Source organism: Oculina patagonica, chromosome 13 (genome assembly GCF_052425735.1).
Source record: "Oculina patagonica isolate OP01 chromosome 13, crgOcupat, whole genome shotgun sequence".
NCBI classification, from domain to species: Eukaryota; Metazoa; Cnidaria; class Anthozoa; order Scleractinia; family Oculinidae; genus Oculina; species Oculina patagonica.
In genome coordinates this window covers 4,719,696-4,746,257 of record NC_135770.1, presented here as the reverse complement: position 1 = coordinate 4,746,257, position 26,562 = coordinate 4,719,696, and the positions used below count along the sequence as shown (strand labels likewise).

Below are 26,562 nucleotides of genomic sequence, written 5' to 3'. Positions count from 1 at the left end.
TTGTAAAAAATTAGGTCTTATGGACGACACAATTCAATGAAACTAAAACCAATCAATAACTTTTTCCCAAGTATCCACTATGGTTCCAGAACTAGTGTGATGACCCAATTAAAACCTGAAAAATCTGGTGTCTTGGGGTCCCGAGGACATTAAGCGTGGCTCGACTGCAGACGGATTGACAAAAATTACCGGGTGTTGATTTTACACAAATTTACAAATGCACAGATGATGGGAAATAAAGATTACCCACTTTCAGTTAAACAGTAACAGACATTATTAATAATAGAATTGAATTTTTCTCTAAATTACCTTTGTTTTACAATATTATTTACAATCTGTTTAAAAACAAGCGCATGAAGTTGAAGTGACGTTGAACAGAAGCTGACGATCTTGTAAAGGCTTCTTTGCTGTGTTTTCCGATTTTGTGTTTTGTCGATTTTACATCTCTGATCTTCAACACTGATCCACTTGTTTTAGCTCGAGTGTCCAGCAAGAGACATTTAAAATTTAATTATCCTTTTTTCTCCTAAGATTTAGGGATAACGATTTGAAATTTACCTGTAAGGATAAAAACAAGAAAACAAAGTTAGCACCAACGTCTATAGCAAAAATTAATTTTTATTATTTCACAAGACATTTTACTGAAGACAACAAGTTGATAAATTTTGTCAAAAACGTCTCAGATGGTCTACTGACTGCATTAGGTGTAAATCACCACATATACTTACATTTAGGCATAGATAATACATCAGCGGTAACTGAACAATTAAGGCCGAGGTTTGAAAGAGCTCCTCGTATGAGACCACTTGGAAAGGCTAAAAACTGCAAGAACAAATTGAATATAAAGAATTCATTTTTAACACAATTATTTTTGTATGCAACATTTTTCTTTGCTCTTGAACAGAATATAAGGGATATAATGCAGCTAAATTGCATTTAAAATTAGTTTTTTTTTAAATCAAAGCAGTCACCAAAAGTATTCTCCCTTCAATGTCAGTAAACTCTCCCGCTACATCTCCCACTAAGACGGACTATGTCAAGGATTTTAGCCAAATTTAGTCAATACATAGGAAATGAACAACAAATTCGGTGATATATAAAAATAACTGCTTAACACAGTAAAGGAACATTTCAACAACACAGCAAATACAAAAGAAGGTATGGATGGCCAAAAGTGACAAAGACTGAAATCCTGGATTGCGGTGTGGGTTTTTAAAATATTGTTGCAGGGCTTAACACTAGTCTCGTTTGCTCGAAACTTTGAATTATAACGCCCAGGAGACACATTTGGTTGCAATGAAGCTTTAGTTCTGTCATTTAGATCCATTAGAAGATAATTTCTTTGCAAACATTAAGTTTCATAGCAAGTGTTTAGCAAAACTTAATAAAAGAAACTTAACTTAGCCATGACACAGTCGCTTAATTTAACAAGAGTTGATAAACAATTGATTCATTACCTTAGGAGCATCCTCAGTATACTGCTTGCCATCTGACATCTGTGTTAACGTCTGAAAGTTGTTGTCTTGAAGGACATATGTACCCTAAATACACATTGTAGAGTTTAAATAAGGAATCAGCAAGTACTGAATATTTTTAGCTGTTATTTGGACGCCAAATGCACCCCGGAGCAATGCACACAAGGAGATATCGCGACAATGAACCGAGTCAGCGACAAACTCTTTTAATGTCAATATGCCAACTCCTGACTACTTGTATTCAAGATAAAAACACTTGGTAAATTTAATTCAGCACGTGAATCATCAATACTACCTGGTGATTTGTTCTCAAATTGTCAATTTGCTTCTTATAAACAGCAGTCCAGAAGTCTTTACAGATGTACTTCATAATCTCCAGCTCATCTTTGAAGCGAGGTGAATCTTTTGTGAATCTACAGAATAATAAGCAAAAGGGAAAAAGTTACGCATTTGCCAAACTTTAAAACTTTTAACTAAACTCACAATACAATCATGATATTCCTGGCTATAAAAAAATGTGTCAATATCTTCTAGCCGAGGATAAAAACCCTCTACTAATAGGGGACACATAAAATAAATAAAATAAAAACACCTAAATTTGATATTTACAATAAAAAGAGACTAAAATTTAACTACATAATTTACAATAATTGCAACAATAATTCTAAAATAAGTTATTTGTAAGTGGATCATGTGCTACATAAAACTCAGTCCTCGCATTCATGTTCAATTTTCAGTGAAAGGTTAGTTAAATTGATCTGTCTTTAAATAAAAAAGATTGCAGAGACGGTAAGAATTATAAAGAATTTGTTTAATTGTGAAAGTTGAGTTTTATTTGGACGGTATGTTTTGTATTCAAGTATTCAGCTTACAATTATTGGTGCTGACGAACACTTTTGAGTATACGGTAACTTGAGTTTTGTGTGGACGTCAAGATCTGTGTCGAATTCCAGGTTTGTGTGGACTTGGTGTTTTGTGTGGATGTCCAGTTTTGTGTGGACGCCGGTTTTATGTGGAAGTTGAGTTTTGTGTGCACATCAAATTTGTAGCCTGAATTTCAGCTCCCTCTGTGCTCGCCTGCTCGGGCGTCCGGCCTCTCCGGTGCGTCACTCCTGGTGGGCCGGGCGCAAGAAAGGGAAGCTGCGGCTCGGGCTCGGACTTTCTTATTAGGGCATGGCTAATTCGGGGCAGTCATACGCTCATCGAGGCTGCGGACATCGTCGGCGGCAATGGCAACTCGTCGGCGACGATCCGCCATCGATCCAACTTCTCTCCGTAGGTAAACTAAAAAGTAATAAACTCAAGGTAAATGACTAATCAATTCATTTCTGGGAAGGTGAACTCTTACGAACTCTTTCAAACGTTTTCAATACATCATCGCGCGGTAAAATTCAGTCATAATTTACATAATTATGCAAATAATTTTTAAATCAACCAATCAAAATCATACCCGGTTTTCGGGTAGTGACGTCACCGACGGCATAAGCCCAAATTGTTCAGCGTTCCTTCTGGCAGCAGGCGAGCACAGAGGGATGTCTGAAATTCAGGCTATCAAATTTGGTGTGAACATCCAGTTTTGCGGAATGTCTAATTTTTGGTGGATGTCAAATTTTATGTGCACTTTGAGTTTTGTATCGACGTCATGTTTTTCGTTGACGTCAAGTTTTGCGTGTGCATTAAGTTTTGCCGCGTGGACCTTGAGTTTTATGTGGGCGTCCAGTTTGCGTGGACGTCAAATGTTGCGTGGAAACAACAACGTTTTATTTGGACGACACATTTCATATTCGACCAAATAAAATAAAATGTGGAAACAAGTACGTGGACGTCAAATGTTGTGTTGACGTTGAGTTTTATGTGGAAGTTGAGTTTTGGTGTGGACGTCGAGTTTTGCGGGACGTCCAATTTTTTTGTGGATGTCCAATTTTGTTTGGACTTTGAGTTTTGTATCGACTTTATGTTGACATTGAGTTTTGCGCATGCATCAAGTTTTGTGTGGACGTTGAGTTTTATGTGGGCGTCCAGTTTTTGGTGAACGTCAAGTGTTGTGTGGAATCAACAACGTTTTATTTCGTGTTCATCCAAATAAAACGCGGAAACAACAACATGGACGTCAATTTTGTGTAGCCGTCGAATTTTGTGTGGGCATAGAGTTTGGGCGCGCATTTGGGAAATGCAAAAGGTGCAAAGAGCAGTTCTATGTAGATGCGAGTTAGGGGTGGACATTGAGTTTTGTGTGGACATCGAGATTTGTGTGTGGATGTCAAGTTTTGTGGGGACATTGATTTTTTGTGAAAATTATGGAATAAAAGGTTTATTTAGGGTGGGGGAGGGGGGGGGGGTGTCAATCATAACTTCCCCTGTTACTAGTAATTTTCCTCCCAGGATTTTGATTAGATTAATCATGCTTTGAAAAGCCTGGCCTTGTGTGGAGAGAGGCATTGTGTCGGTTTAAAGTCAGGATAGATGTTACAAGTGATAACATTAGGTGCTTTCAACACAAACAAATTTTACAGTCATTAAATTCATGAACACCACTAGCCTCTTATGAGGGTCCTAAGGGGAGGGGGAGGGTATTTCCATTTCCCAGCCCAAATTTTTCCAAATCCCATTTCCCAGTCTATTGTTTTCCCAAATTTTCTCAAATCACAGTCCTGGTTCCCCTGTTTTTTGTTTGTGATTCAGAGTCACAGTGACCTAAATTTTCCCAGTGAAAATTCACCCAAATCCTGGATCCCACTTTGCCCCTTCATGCCTTTCTCTTACCATACTGTAACAACAAAAATCTAATTAACAAAATGTCTCCAACATGGGACTTATAATCTAAGGAAGTTATATCTTTCTTCAGGATAAAATCAAAATACAAACCCATGAGCTGATACCAGTGAGCGGCAGTGTTCTCCCCAGGATTTTTGGAAGGCCAGGGGGTACTCTCTCCAAGCCTGCTCCCAGGGTCTCTTCCCACCCACCCCCCCCCCCTCACCCCCCTGAGCGACAGATGAGGGAACGAGGAGAGACCCTGACAAATTATGAGGTTTATTCTGAATTTGACTTTCATGTGTAAAAATCTTTCTGTGGCCTGAATAGAAAGTTAATAAAGATTTCCAAACTTACGACTTACTTGTACATTAGTTACATTTTAACTGCAACATTGTGGTGATTTGTTTTTTCATGTTCTAATTTGAAACAAGTTGAATCACGGAACATCAACCCAAACAGCTCATCCTTGGCCTACTCTCTTGGGTCTTTGGTTATGATTTCTACACAACTTGCATAACATACCACTGTCATTGCTAGTAGTCTTAAGCCACGTAATGTCCTTCAACCAATGCAAGCTTGGTCAAAACCTGATTTTCGGTGTTTTGAATTAACAGATGTTGAGAGCTCCGACTCGGAACTTCGTACCCGACCGCATTACTTTCTATCTTCTGTCTCTTTTCCAGAGAAAGAAAATGAACTTATCTTGCTTTGGGAAGCCTTTCTTTTCTTTTCTGGACCCGCTGCGTCTACTGAGCTTGCCATTTTTGACACTCCTTTCACGAACGCGGGAATTTGGTTTAATATTTCATGAATGACACCTTGAAGTGTCCTTGTGTTTTCGGGACAATTTTAAGATGGCCGCCATTCAACGAAACGAATGCATCACAGGTTTGAACATATTCATTTAAGGATAAATCACTTTAATAATTTTAACAATTGTGAGAAAACACAGTAAAAAATACACCAGGCAATGTTTCATCATTTTTATTGACTGATTTCTCCTTTAGTTCTGGATAGAAACACCCCAAATCTCAAAAAAGCTTGCATTTGGATAAATCTTAAGTTTTAAGCCAGGCGGCTTGCAACGATTTTTCACCGAATCAAGCCACCCCCGCCAAATTACCTGGGGAGAACACTGAGCGGGGGGGCTTAGTTAGTCGGAAATGACTTCAGGGGGTGGGTCTCATAAGGAAATTTTTTACAGTATTGTGTTGGTAACCATTGTAGCATTAGGCCACTACGTCTACCACTCAGAAAGTTACACAGAAAACTCAAAACATGTAGTTCAGGGCTGCAAATACGGTAACAGTCAGTCATCAGACATTGGCTGACCAAAATTTGTTCTTGTCCGACGAAATCCCAAGTGTGGTCAGACATGATGTCTGGACAATTTTCTGACGGTAAATCATTTTACAGCAATATTGAATAAAATTAAACCCTTTGTTTTTAGTTTTTGGACCAAAATATTGTTTTGTCCAACCATAATGGAGTCTTAGTAGGACATAATTTATGTCCTTTCAAGTGAAAACAATTATTTGCAGCCCTTTAGAGAAAGACACATCCTGAGCTAAGCCCCAGGGGGGGTACTCCGGGGTCCAAGTGACGGGGATGTGCGAAGGATTTTTTGGGGGTCGAAATTTTCGATTCCGGGTTTTTTTTGGGTAGGAGAATTTGGCAGGTATTTTTTTGGGTGACTTGATTTAAATAGGGGACTTTTTGGGGTATTAAAATCAAACTAAAGTGCCTTAGCGCGGCCTTTGCAATTTAGGAGTAATTTGACTAGGGATTTTTTGGGGCGTTTTTTTTGGTCCAGGGATTTTTTTGGGCAATGTCGGAAGACTCAGGGATTTTTTGGGTCCTGAGTTTTGCCTCCATTCGATCATCCCCGTCACTTTGATCCCGGAGTACCCCCCCTGGGAGCTAAGCCCAAGCATGTACAAATGATCGTTGTTATACTTCTCTATTCATAGGGAAACAAATAAACAATACAACATATAAGAAAGATTGAATGTTTATCACGTCTTTAACATGGGACAAAGGAAAAACTTTGAGTCCCCAACAGAAATGGAACCCATAGCCTCTCGAACACCAGGCAGGTGCTCTATCCACTGAGCTAAGGAGAGACTCATGATAGCCATGAACAAGCGTAAGCCCATTTATTACGTTCACATGTGACCCGCATCCTGCATACTGCTAGGACCAGCAATGTCCATCAGCAATATCGTACTCTATGATGAACATTACATCTTTTACATTTCACTAACTTACCATCTTTCTTTATTTATCATGAACACAGCATATACTTTAAACTTAGGTTATAATTTAATATATTGAAGAATTGAATTTAAGAAAAAAGAAATCCAAAAAAAATAAAAAATAAACTATTCTTGCCTTTCTACCAGTCTCTGTCCAACACTAAACCCAAGCCGTTCAAGATTTTGTATAACATCATTCTAGAAAAACACACAATTACAACTTTAGCTTGTCAAATATTTCACATAGATGTACAATGTAATTTTTTACTCTTTTTTGCCACCACAGTCACAAAGAACACTCATTTTTATACATATACTTAGCTGAGAACGTAAATAAATCAAAATAATACTTACCTCGATATTTTTTCCTGGTCTGTTGGTGAAATAAGCTACAATTTCCATGTGCACAAAATCGAACAGTGATTCCACATCCGCCATTTTGTGTGTTCACGCGGAGAGACCTGGACTCCAGTCTGTTCGAGTCTGTTCCAGTCCCCATTTGATTTTCCAAAGTCACTCGATCAAAACGAAGATGGCGGCCAAGTCGGAAGAATCGTGGTTCTCACAAACAAGCCACAATATACGAAGATCGACAGCAAGTAAATTGAAAGCGTTTGAATCAATCCGAGGAAAAGAAGTAGATATCCCATTCTGGGACATAGTTGTGATTACCGCTCTCGATGAAAGCCAGAAAGACGCTTATGAAATTCAACTGCAGTCGAAGCTTGCGCGAGGCGAACTGCCTCTCGGAGTGAAATATCATGTGTTTTACGATCCGCCTGGACCAAAGATAGGAAACGGCGGTTCTGTGCTTGTCACTATAGGTGACCTGTTAAAGATTTATGACGAGAAGAAATTAATGAACTCGAAAATTATGATGCTTCCCGCTGGTGGATATAGTCAGAGGCTACCTAATACAAGCGTTCTCGGCAAGGCATTTACCGCTGTTCCTATTGGTAGGTTTGTTGTTATAAAAGCTTATATTGTGTTTTTACCTGTAAAAAAAACTGTTACTGCAAAGTTCAGTATTTATTCGCTATTCTTCCTCGCGTGATATGAAACTTTTTCAGTCTTGTTTAATTTCAAAATGACCACAAGTATCCACTGGTACAGATGGGCAGAGAAAGCAACAATATTGTGTTATAAATTAGTTCAAACCTGGTACGTGGCAGGTACATGCATAAGTTCTACTTTTGTGGGAGAGGTGAGGGGTGTTAGAACTTTAGAACTGTAACCTATGCTACTGAATATGTTGCTAGGTGATGCTAAGAATATGAGAACAATGTCAATTAACTGAAGGTGGATAGTTTTGATGACACCAAATTCCCCTAGTTTATGTCAAAAAAACGTTATAGCAATCAGTAACAACAAAAGAGTCAACCACAGAATTCTGTTATTATAAACCATCCAGTGGGATTAGTTTTGTTCAAGTGGCTCTTGTGGTGGTTCTGTCCTCGTGTATCGGTACACAAGAGTTGATACAAAAGACCCGAATGCCGGTCACCTCGCCACCAAGCAATCTCGCCACCAACCAACTCGCCACCAAGCGAAGTCACCTCGGCTCATGGATTAAAGAACGAGGAATACACCACTACACTACAGCTGACCAATGACTCCTAAACAAAAAAAAATACAATGAATATTCCCTTGTGCACCGGTACACAATGGCATAGCCATTATATGGGGGCCAGAAAGGGATTTTACAATTCAAAAGTGGTTGGGCTTTAATTGTGAGAGACATTGAATCTAAAAAGTATGTTGACTTCAGAATACAGTTGTACCCCCCCCCCCCCCCCCCCCCCCCGAATGGTAAAAGTTTCTAAATATGAGAATTTGAAAAAAAACAAGTTCCACAGTCTCAAATGATCATCAAAAGTCTCTGAACATATCCTGTTATAAATGTTAATCACAGACAACCCAAGTTTATTGTGTGAGCATTGTTATTGCAAAGCCGCATAAATATAAGTGTTTACATGGGCGTTTAGTGGGCATATTCAGGGAAAGGATTGGTCAGGGGGGCCTTATAACCTGAATGTTATGGTATTTCAATTTTTTACAAGCTTGTTAACTGTTTCATTGCTTTCCCAGGTGATCCTCCTTATCAAATGTTAGACCTCCAGCTAGCTTTGTTCATTGAATTTCCTGAACGGATGAATCCTGGTATCTTTGTGGTGGCTTCAGATGCTCTGGCACTGTTCAACAGTGATGGAGACTGGTCTTTTACAAAACCAGGTTTCACAGCGTTGGCTCATCCTTCTCCAATTGACATTGGTACAACCCATGGTGTATTTGTACTCAGTGATCATGAAACATCTGCTGAGGTTATTTCAATGTTATGATTGGTTAAGAGTAGTGCAGATATTCGGTTGGTTGAAGCTTAGGCACTAACTGCAAATGTTTACTTTTGGTTATAACTTCTAAAGCACTCCCAGCAGTCAATCCCTCAACCAAGCAACCCGTCAATAAGACAGCCAGCCAGTCAGCCAACCAGTCAGTCAGTCAATCAGTCAGTCAGTCAGTCAACCAGCCAGCTAACCAGTCAGTCAGTCAGTCAACCAGCCAGCCAGCCAGTCACTCAGTCAGTCAGTCAGTCAGCCAGTCAGCCAGTCAGCCGGCCAGTAAGCCAGTCAGCCAGTCAGTCAGTCAGTCAGTCATTTAGCCAGCCAGACGGCCAGCCAACCAGCCAACGAGCCAGCCAGTCAGTCAGTCAGCAAAAAAAAAAAAAAAAAGAGAGAGAGAACAGCCAGCCAGCCAGTCAGCTAACCAGCTATCAGTCACTCAGTCAGCCAGCCAGTCAGTCAGTCAGTCAGTCAACCAACCAACCAACCAACCCCCATGAAATAATTAATCAGCCCACCAGCTGGCAGACAGTCAGTCCACCCATCTCTCAACCTGTCAGTCAGTCAGTCAGCCCAATACAGCAATCAATCAATCAATCACTTTTCCTCCAAACAACAACATGTCAGTAATAATTTAGAAAGTAGAGTTGACCAATGACAATTTTTGAGTTACATGTGCTAATTCTTAGTAAATTTCTTAGTAACTTTTACTTAGTACTTATTCTAAATAATAAATACTAATTAACGGGTAGTGTTAAGTGAAAAATACTGAAACATTGCTTAATTGGTTTTGATTATCAGAGTGGATTCCCCATTGTTCAAACAACCTGTACGAAGTTCCTTCACAAACCATCAATAGAAGTAATGAGAAAGCATGGTATCGTATTCCTACAGAATGGACAAGAACATGTGTACACCGATAGCATGTTTTTCGTAGACTGGAAAACAGCCAAAAGTCTGTATGACTTTTCAGATGAAATCAAACCAATTGACTGTGAAATTGATGCCTACGGTGACTTCCTACAAGCTCTTGGGTCTGAAGCGTCTGCTGAATACACAGAGAATGTCGCCAATGTCACAAAGGAGACATCATCATTGGTTAAAAAGAGAAGGAAGATATTTGATTTCTTGAAAGGAACACAGCTTAATGTGCTATTACTTAATGAATCCAAGTTCTATCATATAGGTACTACAGTGGAATATATTCATCATTTCTGTAAAGATGATGTTTTTAGGTGAGGATTAGATTCAATTATCACATTACAGTATAAAATAGACCATTTTGGAATTTGTTCTGCTACTGTGAAAAAGTGCAAGCACATCATAATTTGGAAAAAATAACATCACTTTACCACGTTACAGCTGTACAGAAGGTTTAGTTCAAAGTTTGTGCCATCAACCTGGAAAAAGCATTGGCCAATGGCAGCAGGGTACACGATGTTTACAGCTCAAAATATTAATTGATTGATTTATCGAGTGATTGATTGATTGAATGATTGATTGACTGATTGACTGAGTGATTGATTGATTGATTGATTATTGTAAGGGAAAATTGTCATTGCTTTCTTTGTTTTATTTTTCTTTTATTTTTGAAATTGACGATTCTTGAGAATCAAAGGGTAACTCTCTCCTCCACAGGGGCTCCTTCATTGGAGGGGGAAAAGGCAAAAAAACACGATCTGCACGCTTTCATTTTCCTCTTTCTAGGCTCCGCATGCTTGCTCTAATTGACTAAACCTCTCCCCATTTCTCAGCCCATACAAAAAATAAAGGAGGCTTCTGCGGAGGATGGAGAAAGGGTAATAAAAAATTAAGTTTAAATTTTTCTTCAACATTGTCTGTTATTGTTCTTGCCAGGTATGAAAGCCACTTTCTCTCTGAAGTCATGGTAAAAAGAAGTAGACTCAGTGAGGAGAAAATAGCTTCTGATCAAAGATGCCTCATACACTGTCACCAAACAATGCCATCCAGTGTAGGACAGCAAACTGTACTGGAGTACTGCGACATCCAAGAGGGATCCTCTGTCGGCAACAACTGCATTGTCAGCAATGTAGAGATTCCTGCTGGGGCATGTATTCCTGACAATTCTTTCATGACAACAGTCTGCGTCACATCTGGTGAGGTCACAGGGTTGTACGTGACCGTTGTGTTTGGGGTCAATGACAATGTTAAAAAGACAGCAAGATCAGGGGAGCTTGGAAAGTTGCAGTATTTTGGTTCGCCTCTCGACAATGCATTAACACTATTGGATATAAAGCAGGTGCATAAAATTATTTCTCCTTGAGTGTTTAAAAAGGATGGTACATTTGAAAGGCAGTGAGCAACGACACTTATTTCTGAAAAATGAAGCAAAGTCTCGCGAAATGAAATACAGGACAATGTTTAGCACACGTAGACAAACTTGCGTGCAAAATTTAGAGCTGTTTTGACAGTGTTCAATTAAGCCAGAAATTCAAAGGTGTAAACAAAAGGTGGCAAGCAACAAGGACTCACCTTCGAATTTCTAGCTTAATTGTTACTCACTGCCTTTTATTTATAATGTTGTGGTTTCAATTTATCTTTGGTTTAAAATTTTTCAAATCAGTTTGATTTTTATCTTTCATTGTCTGAAATTCATTAAAAAAACATAATCTGAAACAATGGGAAATAAAGTCAAACTGGCTTGAATTTGAGGAATTAGCACCACATGGGGCCCATACAAGCTGTATATCTGTTTGTTTGTTCAAAATATAAAGAAATGTATGGGAATATTGAAGGGTATTATCGTTTAACTTATTTAGAGTAAATTGTGGTACAGTATAACATGAAGTAACAGGCAATGCAAAACCCTCCAAAATGCTTAAATTTGCCATTTTGAGGCCCCCGAAATGATAACAGACAACAGCTGAGGTAATTTTATGTTTATGTTGAGCTTAAAAGTAGACATTACTTGAAATAAGTTTACAATAATAAGACCGTTCAATATTCCCATTTCTTTTTGAACATAAAGACATGCCGCTTGTATGGGCCCGCCATGCTAGCAAATTATGAAAACACTATGGCACATGTGTGTGTGTGTGTAACTATGTTAAAATTCCTTCTCATCAAATAACTGTTGATCATTTTTGATTTTGCAGGATTCAGATTTTGAGCTTGTGAGCCTCTGGCAAGTGAAGCTATTTCCTGTGTTTAAGAGCTACAGAGAATCTATTTGTTATGCAACAAATATGCTGAATGCTTTAAAGAATGGATCCAAGATTGACAAAAGAAGCAGTGAACCTGTGGGAAAATACTTGTCCATGAAGGATGTTTTAGATTTCAAGGATATCGAAGGAACATTAAAAATAAGGGAAAATTTAAGGAAGAAGATTTTAGGTACATAATTCAAGAGAATGTCATCAAATAAAAAAATTGGATCAAGGTCGCATTGAAAATAATTGTTTCATGAAAAAGGTTTATGTTGGGAAGGATTTTTTCTGGTGTATACTGTTATTTTCTCCCATTCCAAAAAAGCAGAAAATAGTAAGTGTAAATTTAATAATTTTAAATAAATAATTAATTTATAATAATTATTTAAGAAAATATTGAAAGCTGTCAGTTCGCATAAACATTTGGTCGGTATAGTTTTTGCCCCAGTTCAGGTACAAGGTGGGCAGGCTACTGTAAAAAGTGTGGACCCATGTATATTAAGGTTAAATTTATTTCATGGGAGGCGCGGTGGCCTAATGGTTAGTAAGCCAGACTCCAGATCGAGCGGTCCGAGTTCGAGCCCCGGCCAGGGTCACTTGTGTTGTGTTCTTGGGCAATACACTTTACTCTCACAGTGCCTCTCTCCACCCAGGTGTATAAATGGGTACCGGCGACATAATGCTGGGGGGGGAACCCTGCAATGGACTAGCATCCCATTCAGGGGGGAGTAGAAATATTCCTAGCCGCTTAATGCTACGGAAACCAGGATAAGCTCCGGCAGTGTGGGCTGCTTGGCTCGTGGCTTCTCCTTTTTAAAGTGGAATCCCAATTTCTCCAACCTCCTGATAACTCGAACCAAAAGCCATTTCCCTTTGATTTGCTTCACTCATTCAAACGCTATTACCAACACTACTGAACTGGCGTGATGCGCAATTAGCATGCGCACGCGCTCTGACATTTTAAATTTGTAACTAAGTTGGTGAGCACAGTCATGCATACAATTATGGCATGCCGAGTGGCAGTTTTTAAGTGCAGGTTTAGTTTTACCACCTTACTGTTTGGTGTTGTTTTTTGGCTGGTTAAACAGGTTTCTTTGCGAGAAGTTTTTCGTTACCGCTTACGAACACCCAGCTTTCTCGAACCAATTTTTGTTTCCCTTGGAGGTTCAAGTAATGGGGGTACCACAAAATGAATATAAATATAGTAACTTGCATTTTGCACTGACCACACACATCAAGGTTCACTTTAACTTTATTAATTTAATTTCCAAGGGAGAATAGCATCTTAATTTTTCTTGCAAATTATGTCAATACATTGCAAAATAGTTACCAGTAGATGAAGACAATAGAAAGTCAACAATTGAATCCACCAAAAGTAATAATTACTAAAAAATATTTCATCTCCTCTGTACTTTGCAAATAGCCAACTGGTCAGCCAGCCTTCTGACAGTTTAGGTTCTAAACCATGTTATGTTTATTCAAAATATTTGTTTCCTCATGAGTGGCATGACTTTAAAGAAGTGCATGTCCACAATAATCATATAAGATTTACAGTTAAATATTTTTACTCTTGTTTCATCAAACATGTGCCTAGTTAATTTTAGTACATGGCATTTTTTCTAGCCATTATCTGGAAAGTTTTTTTCTTGTGCCTTGTGATGTTCAAAATATTAATGTTAAAGCTTTCTTTATATTTTTTGATAACTACCAGAGTATTTTTTGAACTTATATGACATTTATTTTTCAATAACACAGTCAGGAAGCCTTTTCTGTAATGTTGCAATTGCTTCTTCTCTCTGTTTTATCCTTGGTGTGTTTTGGAGGTTGAGTTTGGTCAATTTTCTAAAAGAAAAAGAGAATAGCAGCACAAAAAGAGAATTTATTAGTAACGGGGCTTGATATTTAAATTTATCAAATAAATACTGTTATCCTTAATAATTTTTTTTATTTTTTAATAAAAAAAAAAAAAGCTTTTAAAAAGGTTGTTTTATTTTGTACAGCAATAAGAGGTGTGGGCCTAATGATTAGCACACTAGACTGTGCATTGAGCGGTCTGGGTTCAAGTCCAGACTAGGGTCACTGCGTTGTGTTCTTAAGCAAGACACTTATCTCTCACGGTGCCTCTCTCCACCTAGGTGTATAAATAGGTGCTGGCGAATATAATGCTGGGGGTAACCCTGTGATGGACTAGCATCCCATCTAGGGAGGAGTAGAAATACTCCTGGTCGTTTCATGCTACAGGAGCCCGGATAAGCTCTGGCCTTGTGGGCTACTAGGCCTGGACCCAGACTTCGCCTACCTTTACCTGTTTTGAACAGCCATGTGATTTTAGTCCCCTTGACTCAAAGAGAGCTTAGAGAACAGAGGTTGGAGAGAAGTGAGTTATACTCACTTGAGTTCTGAGAGTGGTGATATATCAGATATGCTGCCACAGTTCCCAATATCCAGCTGCTCCAATGTTTCTTTTACAGGCAGAAGTTTGCTCACATCAGTTACATACATACAGCTGTTTACATTCAGCTGTGTAAGATGCTGCAGTCCAACTGAAACAGACAAGAAAAAAAATGTTTCCTACCTGTTAGAGATCATTAGAGATTCTATAATTCAACTTAATAAAATCCCTTCTCTGAAAAAAAGGTACCCCTTTTGGCCAGAGCCTTCCTGTTTACTCCACTATGGACAGTACAGCCCCCTCCCCCTTTAAATTGGAGAAACAGTGACATCAACATTATGGTTTGTGTGTTTAATTGTGGAAAGAGAACAATCTCTGTGAACCTGGCTCATTAAAGTCATCATGTTGCTCATTGGGGTCACTGTGCACTTGACTCTCACATTGCCTCTATACCCCCCCCCCCCCCCCCCCCCACCAAACAGGGTGCTACTTTGTGAGACAGCACATACCCACGGCCCAAAATATATCTGAGTACCCCTCCCCCGAGTATCCACTCATTAAGAGTATGTGCAGGGTACTAGCAAATTGTTGAAACAACTGGACCCATTCACACTCCTGGATGGAGCAAGGCACAGCAAGCAGGGCAATCTGAAAGCTGGAGCTCATGATACAAAGTTCAATGCATTAAACACCCTCCCCCTTCTTTCCCATCTTTCTTAATTATATCTTCCCTTACCAAGATGCTGAAGACCACCAGTAGTAACACTTATTCCTTTGGCATTGATTGCTTCCAAAGCAAGTCTTCCTTTTGGTCCATCAGGTATGGCATTATAGTCCCAAATCCATTTGTCAGGATTCTTGAATTTGACTCCTCCTCCACAGCGCAACACCCATTCTGCTGCTACCCTGAATAATCATGCAAAGAATGAGAACATGTTAGTTTTAAAAGTTTGATCATAATGTTATTAAAATGCTCACCCTGATTGTTCCCCTTTTCCCCTCATTTTGTATAATGGTTTTGCATGACGCTCTCATTGTAGACACTGTTGGCTTATAACTGTAATTACCAGTATTTTAGTATGTCTTCAAGCGAAAAGTGAAAAGTTAAACAGCTATGGTGCCATTGATTTAGATTTATTTTGTATGTGGTTTTCCCATTGCTTTTATAAAACCTGCACATGGTGTATAAAAATCTGCTCTAGTTTTATGGATATTTTCTTTTACCCTCTTCCCATAAGACAAGTTTCTGTTAACCTTTTGCGTGTTTCTATCAAAACTTTGGACAATATCTCCTGTCACTTTTATTTAAGTCTCTTCAGCTCAGGCTCATTACTGCCAACATAAGATTGTATTTATTACCTGTCTGGGCCAAATTCCTCTATTCGTCTATCATCTACTCTATAAGGAAATATACGCAGTACCATATTAATATTCTTTATTGCAACAGTATTTAAAACTACAGTACATACATTTATATTAAACATGAAAAAAATAAAACACATTCGTGACGCAATAAGAAGACAACACTCAGTGATTGGTGTGTCTCACAACTTCCATTGCATGGCCTTGTAAATACCTCATTATCATGATGTAATAGAACAAGAATGGTACCGTAGACTATGTCAGCAGGTATTTTCCTTCTAAAACGTGAGAGGTGAAGAAAAGCTTGGGGCACAAGAGGGAGCAAAAAAAATTCAAACAAAGGAAAAAGAAAAAATGGGAAGGAAAAGGTTCCTTCCCTCCCTCTTCCTTCCCACTCATTTTTTTCTTTTCATTTTTTCTGTTTTGCTTTTTTTTATCTTTCTCACGCCCCAAGCCTTTTCACACTTTTCAGACTTATGGAAAGCAAACAACTGGTTCACAGGCTACAAGAAAGATTTCTAATGCAAAAATTAGATAGAAAATTCAACTTTTCAGTGAGTGATGGTAAACTCAGTCTATTTGAATCAATAATCTGTCCAGTGGATAACTACTGATAACCATACATAGGTCTTTACCTGTTGAAGACAAAGTTAAGCCACATGTAAAATGACCTTTTCCCAATGCATTCAGTTACTCCTTTAACCCATATCTGTCTTCTCAGTGCTGTCAAAGACTTGGTATATAGTAAAAAAAAAAGTGGCATTAGAAATGAGAACAGGGTATATCCAACGGGGGGGATGCCTGGGCCTGGGGGGAGGTGGTGAGGTCTAGAGACGTGTCTCTAGATGCACCCTCAAAATATACTTCGGGTCAGTGTTCTACAATTATTCCAAATAAACGTGTTAACTTGAAGAATGTGTGCTTCCTGTTACCTACATTCATAATTTTCGATGTCCGCTCCAGAACAGAGTTTTTGGTAGCAAACACACGTTTTCTGCAAGGCGCACTTTTTGAGTCCGAAACAGATTGGATGGAGACTGGAACTAGGATGACGCTGGCCAAATGATATCGCGGTCTCAAACAGACACGCGACCCAGAAGAAGAAGCAAAATGGCGTCTGTGGCAGAGCTACAACGTGACCTAGAATTGGCGAGGGAAGGGCTAAAGTCCGTGGATGAAAACATCAAGAAACTTACTGGCAGAGATCCTTCGGAATTCAGGTAATACAACAATTTTCACGATTTAAATTGGGCGAGAAAAGCAAGTTTTATAATGCTTTGCGAAGAGTTTCCTCGATGGCTCAATAACGCCGGATAATTTATCTGCACCATCTGGATAAAAGTACCTTTATAGTTTGTAGTTCTTGTTGTGCATGCTAAGCGCACTCGTTTTCTTGTTTATGTCAAGTTTGCATTCTAACGACTGAGTTTTAGAATGAATGTGGAAGTTTGTTCTCAAAGCGCTAACTAGCTAGCTAAGCAAACTGAAATTCAACATCAACTTTTGTCGACAGATTGTTCCTTTATAATATTCTTTCCTTCGGTGGTGATTCACGATCCACGTGTAACTGAAACTTATTTATTTTTAAACAACATGTCAAGCAAATTCATCATTTGTCAACAAAGTAATTAGAGTGAAACTCTGTTTAATCTGACCACCAACAAAACCACCAAAACCCGCTGACTATGATATTTCCTTCATTCACTTTTCTTGTTGTGACCATTTATGACTTTCTACTTGAGATATTTTACATTTATGACTTTCATTTTATGACTTACAAAACGTACAAAAACTATAGGAAAACTTGGCTTGCATGCCTTTGTAGGTGCGCAGGAACATACTTTATTTTCATTGGTTTATTTTAAGCCCACGCTCTCATTTGGTAAATTCAAAATTTTGAATTAAGTGATGTGATATATGTTAGCTGTGTGAGTTGAATTAAGGAGATTCTGGATTTTTGCATTGAACAGGTTGTTTTTCTCAGTGTTGGGTTGTTTTTGTTATTTCATTTGGATTTTGGGAATGGTTTTGGACTTTTGTCTGTGTTTGGGAAATTGCCTGAGCATTTCGTGTCGTACATGTACAGTGTACCTCCCTGCTGGATGTGAGACTTAATCTGTCTTGGCCAACTATAAAAAATAATTTCTTGTCTTTAATTCAGACCAGCAGCAGGACGGCGTGTGATGTTGAAGAGGGACTTCCCAGAGAGGAGCATGGCACTTGGGCAAGGACCGGCAGCTAAAAGACGTGATTCAACTGGTGCACAAGGAAGGTTGGTCGGATTGCAGAGGCATAATGTTTTATTTATTGTATATTTTTTTCAAGCAAGGTCAGGTAAAAGCCAGAGAATTTCTTTTGAGTCAGGGGTAATTGACATTTTAAAGAAAAGTGAGGGAAAATTAAGATTATAACACCACTGGATTAATACCACTGATAGGGTTCTCATTAGAAGGCATGACCCGGGTACCAGTACCATTATACACAAGAGTCAGTACCCACCTACTTTCAAATTGAACATAAAGCAATTTGCTTCATCGTGTTCTTTTATGCCTGCCTATTTTCCTTTTGGTGCCTTCCTACTTCAAGACTTAATGATACGATTGATGGCTGGAAGAAACATTTCAAGTCAATATGATCTCAGCAATGTTTTTCATTTTGAAGCGGAGGCTGGAGGCTGCTACTAAATCTGACATTTTGTATTTATTTGGTCAGGGAAATTTGATTTTGTCTTCTGTCTGTGGCAACCATGCAAGAGAGAAATTATTGTGATATACAAAATGTACCATACTTGTTTTAAATTGTAACAGACTCTGGAGCCGAGTGGTGACAACAAGGACTTCGCAAGATCGTAACCGCCCTTCCTCGCGTCTGGATAGTGAAGGCGAAGAAGAAGATGATGATGCAGACAAGGTAATAACTTATTACTGGACCCTTTTATTCCCAGGCTCAAAACATCAATTCTCATTACTTATACCACACATTTCATTTATGTTAGCTTGGAGAATTTTGTGGTACACCAAGACCATATAATCCTCTAGTTGGCAGTTTTGTTTTATTCTCAACACTTGCCTGCTTTGCAATATATTGATATTGTTTCTTAATTTGAATTATCTTTTTAAAGCAATTCAATTTTCTTTCTTTAGCCTGCTATCCAGTCATCAGTTGTAGCTACGCCTACGCCATCTCGCCTAAAGAGAGATGTTATTACAAAAACAGATGACAAAACAAAGTCAAGGTCTGGTGCACTTGTTGATGTTTCAATGTTAAGTGGATTTATAACACTCTTACTTTCCCTTCTACAGCGAGGTCCAGCCGTAAAGAAAAATCAGCTACTTTTAAAGGCTGATTTACACGGTACGATTTTGTCGCATGCGACAAGCTTACGACACGCGTACAACAGTCGCAAGAATTCCTGATGTAAGCCTGTCGTAAGCATGTCGCAAGCGTGTCACATGCGACAAAATCGAACCGTGTAAATCGGCCTAAATGCATGCGTGCTAATCATGTGTGAAATTATGTGCAAGAGGGTTGCGTAATTCAATACTGTGGAATGACCTTAAAGAGTTTACTTTAATCAATGTGTAATAATTATAAATATTCCTTTATTTATTCTTCAGAAATAAGAGAATGTTTGGTATGTTGCTGGGCACTCTTCAAAAGTTCAAAGATGACAGCTCTCAGAAGACTGACAAGGTATAAACTTGACAGCTTGTTGCACAAGTCTTAAAACTCTCACTTTTGGCAACATTATGACATCTTTCTCTTTTTTGTGATAACAAGTAAATGGCTTTCTTTTCCATCAGGACATACGAAGAGAAGAAATAAACAAAAAGCTTGAAGACGCTGAAAAGAAAGAGAAAGAAGAATTGTCCTCTCAGAGAAAAGAATTATTCACAGAAAGGAGAGCAAAACAAGCAGAACTGAGATTGTTACAGAGAAAAGTAGATATGGCTGAACTGGTAAAAGAAAAAATTGTTCTGATCAAAGTTTATATTGTGACATGGTTTTGCCCTTAAAACTGTTGTTGTCTGGGACCATTCTTGTCACCAGGGGCAGAGATCCTTTCGCTTAGCCTCAAAAGTAATGGCCTCTGGCTGATTCCAATTCTAAAGTGCATGATTTTTGGACTTCCAGTTTTCTTATGGAAACTCACCCCCGGGGGGGGGGGGGGGGGGGGGGGGCGCCCCCCCCCCCGCGGGCCGTCGTCAGTCTGATTGACTGGCATTTAGAAAATTAGTGCTCAAACTGCACATGCACAAAATTTGGAACCAGTTTGAGGTTGTTACTGACTAAACAGATTGCCTCTGGGGCAGAGAATGAATTTTCGTTTCCTTCTCGCTACTCTCCCACTTATGTCTAAATGTATGTGATCAATCATAAACTGTTTTGTGTTGCTAGTCATGCAAGCATTTTGCTTGGTGTCAAAGAAAGGTAAAAAATTAATAATGAGAAGAATCCAACAAAAATCACTACGAAGTCTGTTGCTGGTTAACGAAAAGCTACTGACAGTGTATGTGCAATCAGAGTTCAGACCACTTATACAGTACCGGTGTTTATTTTCTTTTTCAGCAAGAAGAGTGGGATAAACATGGCGAGAAACTGAGTCACTTTATCATGACGAAAGCCAACCCTCCCATCTTCTACCTTCCAGCCAAAATTAATGACAAGACCCAAAAACTCCTGGAGGAATCAACAAGATCTGTGAAAAGTAAGTCAATAGACTTCTCTACTCTACTCTACTCTACTCTACTCTACCCTACCCTACCCTACCCTACCCTGCCCTGCCCTGCCCTGCCCTGCCCTGCCCTTCTCTACTCTACCCTACCCTACCCTACCCTACTCTACTCTACTCTACTCTACTCTACTCTACTCAACTCAACTCATCAGTAGTTTACTCTACACTACCCTACCCTACACTGAACACTACCTACTCCCCCTACCCTACTCTACTCTACCTTATCCCACTCAATTCTACCCTACCCTATTCTACTTTACACTAACTTATGTTACTCTACCCAGCTCTACCCTATCCTTCCCTACCTTACTTTACTGTACACTATCCTATCCTACTCAACCCTTCCTTACTCTACTCTACCATACCCTACCCTACCTTACTTATCCACTCCACTCTGCTATAATTTCATGAACAGTCAGACAATATTTCACACAATTGTAACTGTCTTGTATTTCTGTTTCTTGTTTTCAGGAGCGATGGCTAAAAGAAGAGCAGAAATAGAAGAGGAACAAGAGCTAGAGGAAGAGAGAATGAAGAATGCCAGGTTGTCTGTATCTAACGAGGGTGAGGGTGAGAGTAAGGGGCGGGTTGAGAGTGCTGATGGCAGCGGAGATGTGGAAATGAAGGAGGAGGGCCAAGGAGAGGTGACAGAGAAAGGGCGAAAGAGAAGTGAGAGCAGAGATCCTGAGAATGGAGTTAGAGAAGAGAAGAGTGCGCAAGAAGAAAGACAAGCAGAAGGGGTAGAAAACATGGAAGAAGAGGGAGAGATAGACTAGTCAGTATGACAATAATTAGAAAATCACATGTCTAGAGAGCGACAAGCAATGCTTGACTACCCCATTCCCCTCTCACCCACCCCTGACCCACATCTGGTCGAAACTAATAGAGTCCCATTTTATCAGTTTTGCCCTCTTTAACATTCTTTTGTTGTTTTATTGTTACTTTTGTCCTACTAAGCACATACAGTAAAATCCCACGTACAAGCCCTGAGTTTATGTTTGTTTGAAAGAATTATTCTTGGGTTTATTTTCAGGGTGGGCTAACTGTGAGAACAGATTTTGGGATTTTATGTTATGGGGACACTTGTTTTCCCTTCCTTCCTTCTTTTCATTCCGGTGGTATTAAAAATCGAACTTCCCATCTATTCAAATTTCCATTACTTCAGTTTTGATGCATTCTCTCTCTTTGTGGGGAAATGTTAGGACTTTCTTACCATGGTTAAATTTGATCAACAGATCCAGGGATCTGGGGTTCCGACATCCATTTCAATTTAACCTTAATTTTAAGTTTGGGTTTGAACGCGCATGCTAGTTGAGCTGACAGACAGAAGGAAGCTAGGAAAATGAGTGTTGGGTTTCACACTGTTGAGAGTACAAGAAGACTGTGTTGTGTGTGAAGACTCAGACATGGAAGAAAAGGGAAGGAAGATGGGCCACTCAAAAGATAACAGTTTAATATTCCTTCTGCCCTTTCCAGATTATAGTAGCTTTGGATTTATTAAGTCATCGTAAATCTTCAACTGCAATCACATGCTGTTCATTTTAGTGATGAAAAGAAATCGTGGTTTTTAATAAACCGAAAGATAGAATGTCTGTTGAGATTATAGAGGCTTGTATGTTCTGTCATGGCATTTTATTAATGTTGTGGATCAAGATTAAAGAAACAACAGTTTACCAGTTGCCACTGATCTGTTTTGTTTGTAAACATATTTTGCTTTCAGTTTGATCATCTGTAGACGCAATTTTTGAAAGTCAATAAAAGCTTATCATTGGCAGTGCATGTTTGTTGTTTTTTCATCTGCCTTTTATTTTAATAAAATGTTATTTGAGTGTCAGCTGCATGTTCTGTAGCCTCCTACGCAGACGTTCTTAGGGCTCATTGCGCGTTTCTCCCTCACGAAACGAGTGACATGCCCTAAGAACGTCCGAATAGGAGGCAACATGTTCTGGGAATATAATGAGTCTGATACCAGCAATTTGTAAAAGTTGCTCCCTGCCCCCTCCCCTTTTCCCACTCTTTTTTCTCTTTTTATGGAAAGAGAAAGATTATTATAGAATGGCTCCTTGGATGACTGAGACATGTGACACTCAAGCATAGGAGGTTTAGGAATATCAGTGTAAAGCAGGCAACTCTGTGTGTCTCAATTAGATCGTCCACACTTACCCACATGATAAATGCCTGCCCCGACAGACATAAGGCAGATACACACACACGGTTTTGCTCCCAGCAGGTTATACCCCAGAGGCAGGCTGCTGGAGCCACAGGCAGACCACCCTATGTGTTCGTGGTTAATAATTGTTCACTTAAGACGAACAATAGAAATATGTTGAAATCTATGAGAGTTACGAATAAAGCTCTGAAAATTGAGCCTCTCTATGGGTACCCACGGTCTTCGTTTTCTTCGCAATTTTTTTGCAAATCTTCGTTTTTTTCAGGAAGATCTTCGTTTTTCGGATTAAAGTGCTTTAAACGTCTATTCAGTGTAATTCACAGTTGATAAATATTTCACTTCAATAGCAATTTAATTATTGCATTACTCACGGTTTAAATTCACGAAAAAGCAATGTAAACAGTTATTAAAACAATAAAGGATGACATGTAAAACGGATGTTCTACCCTCACACCTTTTTAGCGATGTCAGTAGTAGACCATGTCCTCATTTCTCCTTTTCCTAACGCCTCTTTCTCTGCGGCTTCGAATTTCTGTTGCCTCAATGTCAAGGTATTCGACATGCTCGCCTGACGGTAATTTGACTCATTTGCGAGTTATTTGCGGCCCAGCTTCAATGTCTTCATTTGTCCGTCAGTCTGTATCCGATTATCCCGATGTTTGCAAGTTCTAATTCGCGCATTATGATGAAATATTTGAAATAAAACACAAACACGTCGATCGTTTTCATTGTTTGACATTTGTGGACGGTCAAGACGGCGAGTTACAGACATGACAGACCTGGTCACTGTGTTGACAACCCTTTTAGACCAAATTTGACCCAAACTTATCACTACAACTAATATTAGCATTTGTTATCGTTTCTGCATTTTGTGATTAGGTCTTGACTGGAATTAAAAAATCTTAAGTTGATGATTTCTCCCTATAAAAACAGTAAAAACAACAAAGTTGACCAGGAGTGAGTGTTGGTCAATGCAATGTTATGCTTACCTTAGCTTTTAGGCGTTTTTCAAGAGCTTGTAAGCTCCCCTGCTCGCACAAGGTCGTCCTACACCACCACGGCTTAACAGATGGCGTTTCCGTATCTTTTGAGTTGATCGTGTAAAGCGAATACTTGACTTCTAAGTCGAAATCTGCCATGAATAAGATGTATTCTGCAGACCGCGAGCCGGCGCGAGGTTAAAGATCAGCGACACGACCCACATGGTACGAATGAAATCGAATCCATTGGTTAGTGGGTTCTGATTGACGTCATTAATGTCATTAATGATTACATTTTCAGTGCAATATTTTTGTCGTTTTCAGCCTTGTAATGGCATCATGTGGTTTCGCGGCAGTGACCGTAAGCATTAGTTGCGGTTCCACTAGAGCTTTTACCCACGGGAAACTGAGACTTTACCCACGGGAAGTCTGTATTTGTGTGTGACCTATATTCCCGCAGTGATTCTGCCCATGGGAAATCACTATGGATACATCAAAAAGAACAAAAGAATTACCCATGACGTTTCCCGGGGTGTCGGTAAAACGCCGACTCGGGGTCGGGGTCGGGGCCGGGGCCGGGGCCGGGGTCGGGGTCAATTTTTTTGATTTTTTTTTTTTAAATTCACTGATTCAAAAAAAAATACAAAGTTTATATTAGCGTCTGGGGTATTTCGAGTCGAAAAAAAGCATTTACTTCACAAATTCGCCACAAATCTTGATCCTTATAAGTTCAAAAGTATAACAGAAGAATTTCAGTTAAGGTATAACAGGCGAAAGATGAAATTTAACTTTTACGTATACTGTACATACAGTTTAGCCTACTTTGCCTACTTCTCTGTTATCGAATAATTTAAACCCGCTTTCAATGTTACGCGCATAGCTATCTTTCTACGTCCATCTTTCCACATTATCTTTCGAATCAAAACCGATGGATACCCTTGTTGGTTTCACCCACAAGGTCAAAAGGTCATGCTGGTGGGCTGTGATTGGCGGATTTCGATCCGTGTTGTTTATTACAACAAACCGCTATGCACATAAGAGCGGATGTAATACTTCCTCGTCAGCATAACATAACATAACATAACATAACATGAACTTTATTTAAACTCGAATTTTAGAGTAGCCTGAAAAAGGCTAATATCTTCGAGAAACATAAATTGTATAAAAGGAAAATTTACATTTAAAATCTATTTACATGAAAAAAAAAATGTTAAGATATACCATTAATGCCTGAAAGGAGATTCCTTTTAGGAGTCTTTTAAAACCAGTTAAAGTAGGTTCATATCTTACATTATTAGGTAAGGAGTTCCAGGCCTTAGATGCAAAATAACGAAAAGAGTCAATTAAAACGTCTTTCCGCATTTCGGTCACGCAAATTGAAGAGATTGCTCGATACCTTCACTTATATTTTAAACAATTACAGAATGTAGAAACTTAAAGATTGCGAGACTTGTTAATGCGAGCTTCGCGGTCTAAACAAAACAATTCTGCTTCCTTATTGTTTTGGATACGAAAGGCCGCTTTATTTTAACGATATAAATCTGAATTAATTTTCTCAATTTAATTTAAACCTAAAAAAGTTCATGCTATGTTAGCGAGGAGCTAGCGCTCAGAAAGAAGTCGGCAGCAAATTCTAGCCGCCAAGATAAACAATTTCACCTGTCGCCTGCTAGACCACGAATTTTTCTTTTATACTTTTAAACTTATAAGGATCAAAATTCCCGGATATTCTGTGAAAGAAATGCTTTTTTTCGACTCGAACAGTGCCCCACACGCTAATATAAATTTTGTATTTTTTCTGAATCAGTGCATTTTTTTAAAACAAAAATAAAAAATTGACCCCGACCCCGACCCCGAGTCGGCGTTTTACCGACACCCCGTTTCCCGAACCAAGTAGTAGGGTTTATCAGTGGTTTATCTAGCCACAAGAGTAGTTCAGCCAATCGGGTGAAAGAAAAAAGTAAATCCGGAAACCGCAGCACATGCTGGGCACATTTTTGTGGTGTTGCGCAAAAAAACCGCGGCAAATATCCTAGCACGTAATAAATACAACACACGCGGCATCAAACATGGCCAACTTTCGAGGTTCACCGTGAGTATATTTTACGAGGGGATACCCAAACACGTCTTGGCCGGCGAGCAACTTGTAGGCGATGGGTTCTATAAAACAAATACAGCATCTGAAGAGATTGTAGAAATCGTAATCGCAGACGCCTTCTCCGCATTCTTCTTAACACGAAGTTTTGAATAGCTAAATTAACCGGGTATTGCCGTATAAGAAGCAGAAGAACGACCGAAAGCAAACCAGGTGTTTTCGCGGTTTGCGATCTCCATGATGCATTAAATTTGCCGCCATACACTGCAAGGTCGAAAGTTGACCTCGGGTAATTATTTGCAATATAACCGGAGGTCTTCACCTGACTGGAAACCCAAACCGATCCCAACCCAAGGCAATTACCCACGGGGTTACCTCGGGCAGAGGTCTAGTGGAACCGCAACTATTGTTGACACTGTTGTCAAAATCACAGTGAAAAGTGGTCAAATGCCAAAATACGGAAAATAAAAATATTTTCTGTAGTGTTTACGAGTTTTTACAGTTTTATGTCTGACTGTATAATTTGGTCACGCGAATTTAGGTCAATTTTCAGATCTTCGCTTCAATCTTGAGATCTTCGTTTTTTCCGCGGCGATCTTCGCGTCTTCGATTTCTTCGGAAATACCCATAGAGAGGCTCAAAATTACATTTATAAATGAACCTCTTTCGAAATATTTCAATAAAGGTGACTTAAATGTTAATCTATTCATGTGTGGTGTTTTTTCGCGATCTGGGCCGTATTGAGCGTTTTTTTCGTATGTTACGTTCGGCCGGTGGTCGGTAATAGGAAAAAGTCTCCTTTTCTCCTATTACCGACCACCGGCCGAACGTAACA

General features: G+C 39.2%; 4 protein-coding genes across 5 annotated transcripts; 2 read left to right on the top strand and 2 right to left on the bottom strand.

The window, feature by feature from the left end:
* Window positions 1-273: 273 nt before the first annotated feature.
* LOC144635309 (trafficking protein particle complex subunit 6b-like) lies at window positions 274-7,105 on the bottom strand. The gene is made up of 6 exons (XM_078494420.1): window positions 6,842-7,105; window positions 6,624-6,685; window positions 1,771-1,888; window positions 1,458-1,541; window positions 729-822; window positions 274-558 (listed from the first exon to the last, which is right to left on the bottom strand). Exons 1-6 carry the CDS (start codon window positions 6,923-6,925, stop codon window positions 527-529), a joined length of 474 nt encoding a protein of 157 aa, XP_078350546.1. The 5' UTR covers window positions 6,926-7,105; the 3' UTR covers window positions 274-526.
* Window positions 7,020-13,239, top strand: LOC144635304 (fucose-1-phosphate guanylyltransferase-like). Its single transcript, XM_078494412.1, has 5 exons — window positions 7,020-7,443; window positions 8,576-8,808; window positions 9,628-10,061; window positions 10,684-11,086; window positions 11,943-13,239. Exons 1-5 carry the CDS (start codon window positions 7,020-7,022, stop codon window positions 12,186-12,188), a joined length of 1,740 nt encoding a protein of 579 aa, XP_078350538.1. The 3' UTR covers window positions 12,189-13,239.
* Window positions 13,230-16,762, bottom strand: LOC144635308 (ATP synthase subunit s, mitochondrial-like). 2 transcript variants are annotated; one of them, XM_078494418.1, is made up of 6 exons: window positions 16,684-16,762; window positions 16,383-16,480; window positions 15,745-15,783; window positions 15,122-15,291; window positions 14,386-14,536; window positions 13,230-13,835 (listed from the first exon to the last, which is right to left on the bottom strand). In XM_078494418.1, the coding sequence occupies exons 1-6, from the start codon at window positions 16,687-16,689 to the stop codon at window positions 13,730-13,732; spliced, it is 570 nt and encodes a 189-aa protein (XP_078350544.1). In that variant the 5' UTR covers window positions 16,690-16,762; the 3' UTR covers window positions 13,230-13,729. The 2 variants fall into 2 exon arrangements, with proteins under 2 accessions (XP_078350544.1, XP_078350545.1); XM_078494419.1 differs by having other exon boundaries at window positions 16,680-16,699.
* A 43-nt stretch (window positions 16,763-16,805) lies between these two features.
* LOC144635307 (pinin-like) lies at window positions 16,806-22,259 on the top strand. Its single transcript, XM_078494417.1, has 8 exons — window positions 16,806-16,967; window positions 17,909-18,019; window positions 18,555-18,657; window positions 18,891-18,982; window positions 19,365-19,440; window positions 19,551-19,706; window positions 20,317-20,455; window positions 20,954-22,259. Exons 1-8 carry the CDS (start codon window positions 16,810-16,812, stop codon window positions 21,256-21,258), a joined length of 1,140 nt encoding a protein of 379 aa, XP_078350543.1. The 5' UTR covers window positions 16,806-16,809; the 3' UTR covers window positions 21,259-22,259.
* The last annotated feature ends 4,303 nt before the right edge of the window (window positions 22,260-26,562 follow it).

Coding starts and splice junctions, on each gene's coding strand:
- LOC144635304 (XM_078494412.1), top strand. CDS start 7,020: ATGGCGGCCAAGTCGGAAGAATCGTGGTTCTCACAAACAAGCCACAAT. Junction 8,809..9,627: donor ATCATGAAACATCTGCTGAG/GTTATTTCAATG, acceptor TTTGATTATCAG/AGTGGATTCCCCATTGTTCA. Junction 11,087..11,942: donor CACTATTGGATATAAAGCAG/GTGCATAAAATT, acceptor TTGATTTTGCAG/GATTCAGATTTTGAGCTTGT.
- LOC144635308 (XM_078494418.1), bottom strand. Junction 15,784..16,382: donor CTTAACTTTGTCTTCAACAG/GTAAAGACCTAT, acceptor ATTTCCTTATAG/AGTAGATGATAGACGAATAG. Junction 13,836..14,385: donor TCACCACTCTCAGAACTCAA/GTGAGTATAACT, acceptor TTTTTCTTTTAG/AAAATTGACCAAACTCAACC.
- LOC144635307 (XM_078494417.1), top strand. CDS start 16,810: ATGATATCGCGGTCTCAAACAGACACGCGACCCAGAAGAAGAAGCAAA. Junction 18,658..18,890: donor AAGATGATGATGCAGACAAG/GTAATAACTTAT, acceptor TTCTTTCTTTAG/CCTGCTATCCAGTCATCAGT. Junction 18,983..19,364: donor GATGACAAAACAAAGTCAAG/GTCTGGTGCACT, acceptor TTTATTCTTCAG/AAATAAGAGAATGTTTGGTA.
- LOC144635309 (XM_078494420.1), bottom strand. CDS start 6,925: ATGGCGGATGTGGAATCACTGTTCGATTTTGTGCACATGGAAATTGTA. Junction 6,686..6,841: donor GACCAGGAAAAAATATCGAG/GTAAGTATTATT, acceptor GTGTTTTTCTAG/AATGATGTTATACAAAATCT. Junction 1,889..6,623: donor GGACAGAGACTGGTAGAAAG/GCAAGAATAGTT, acceptor ATTATTCTGTAG/ATTCACAAAAGATTCACCTC.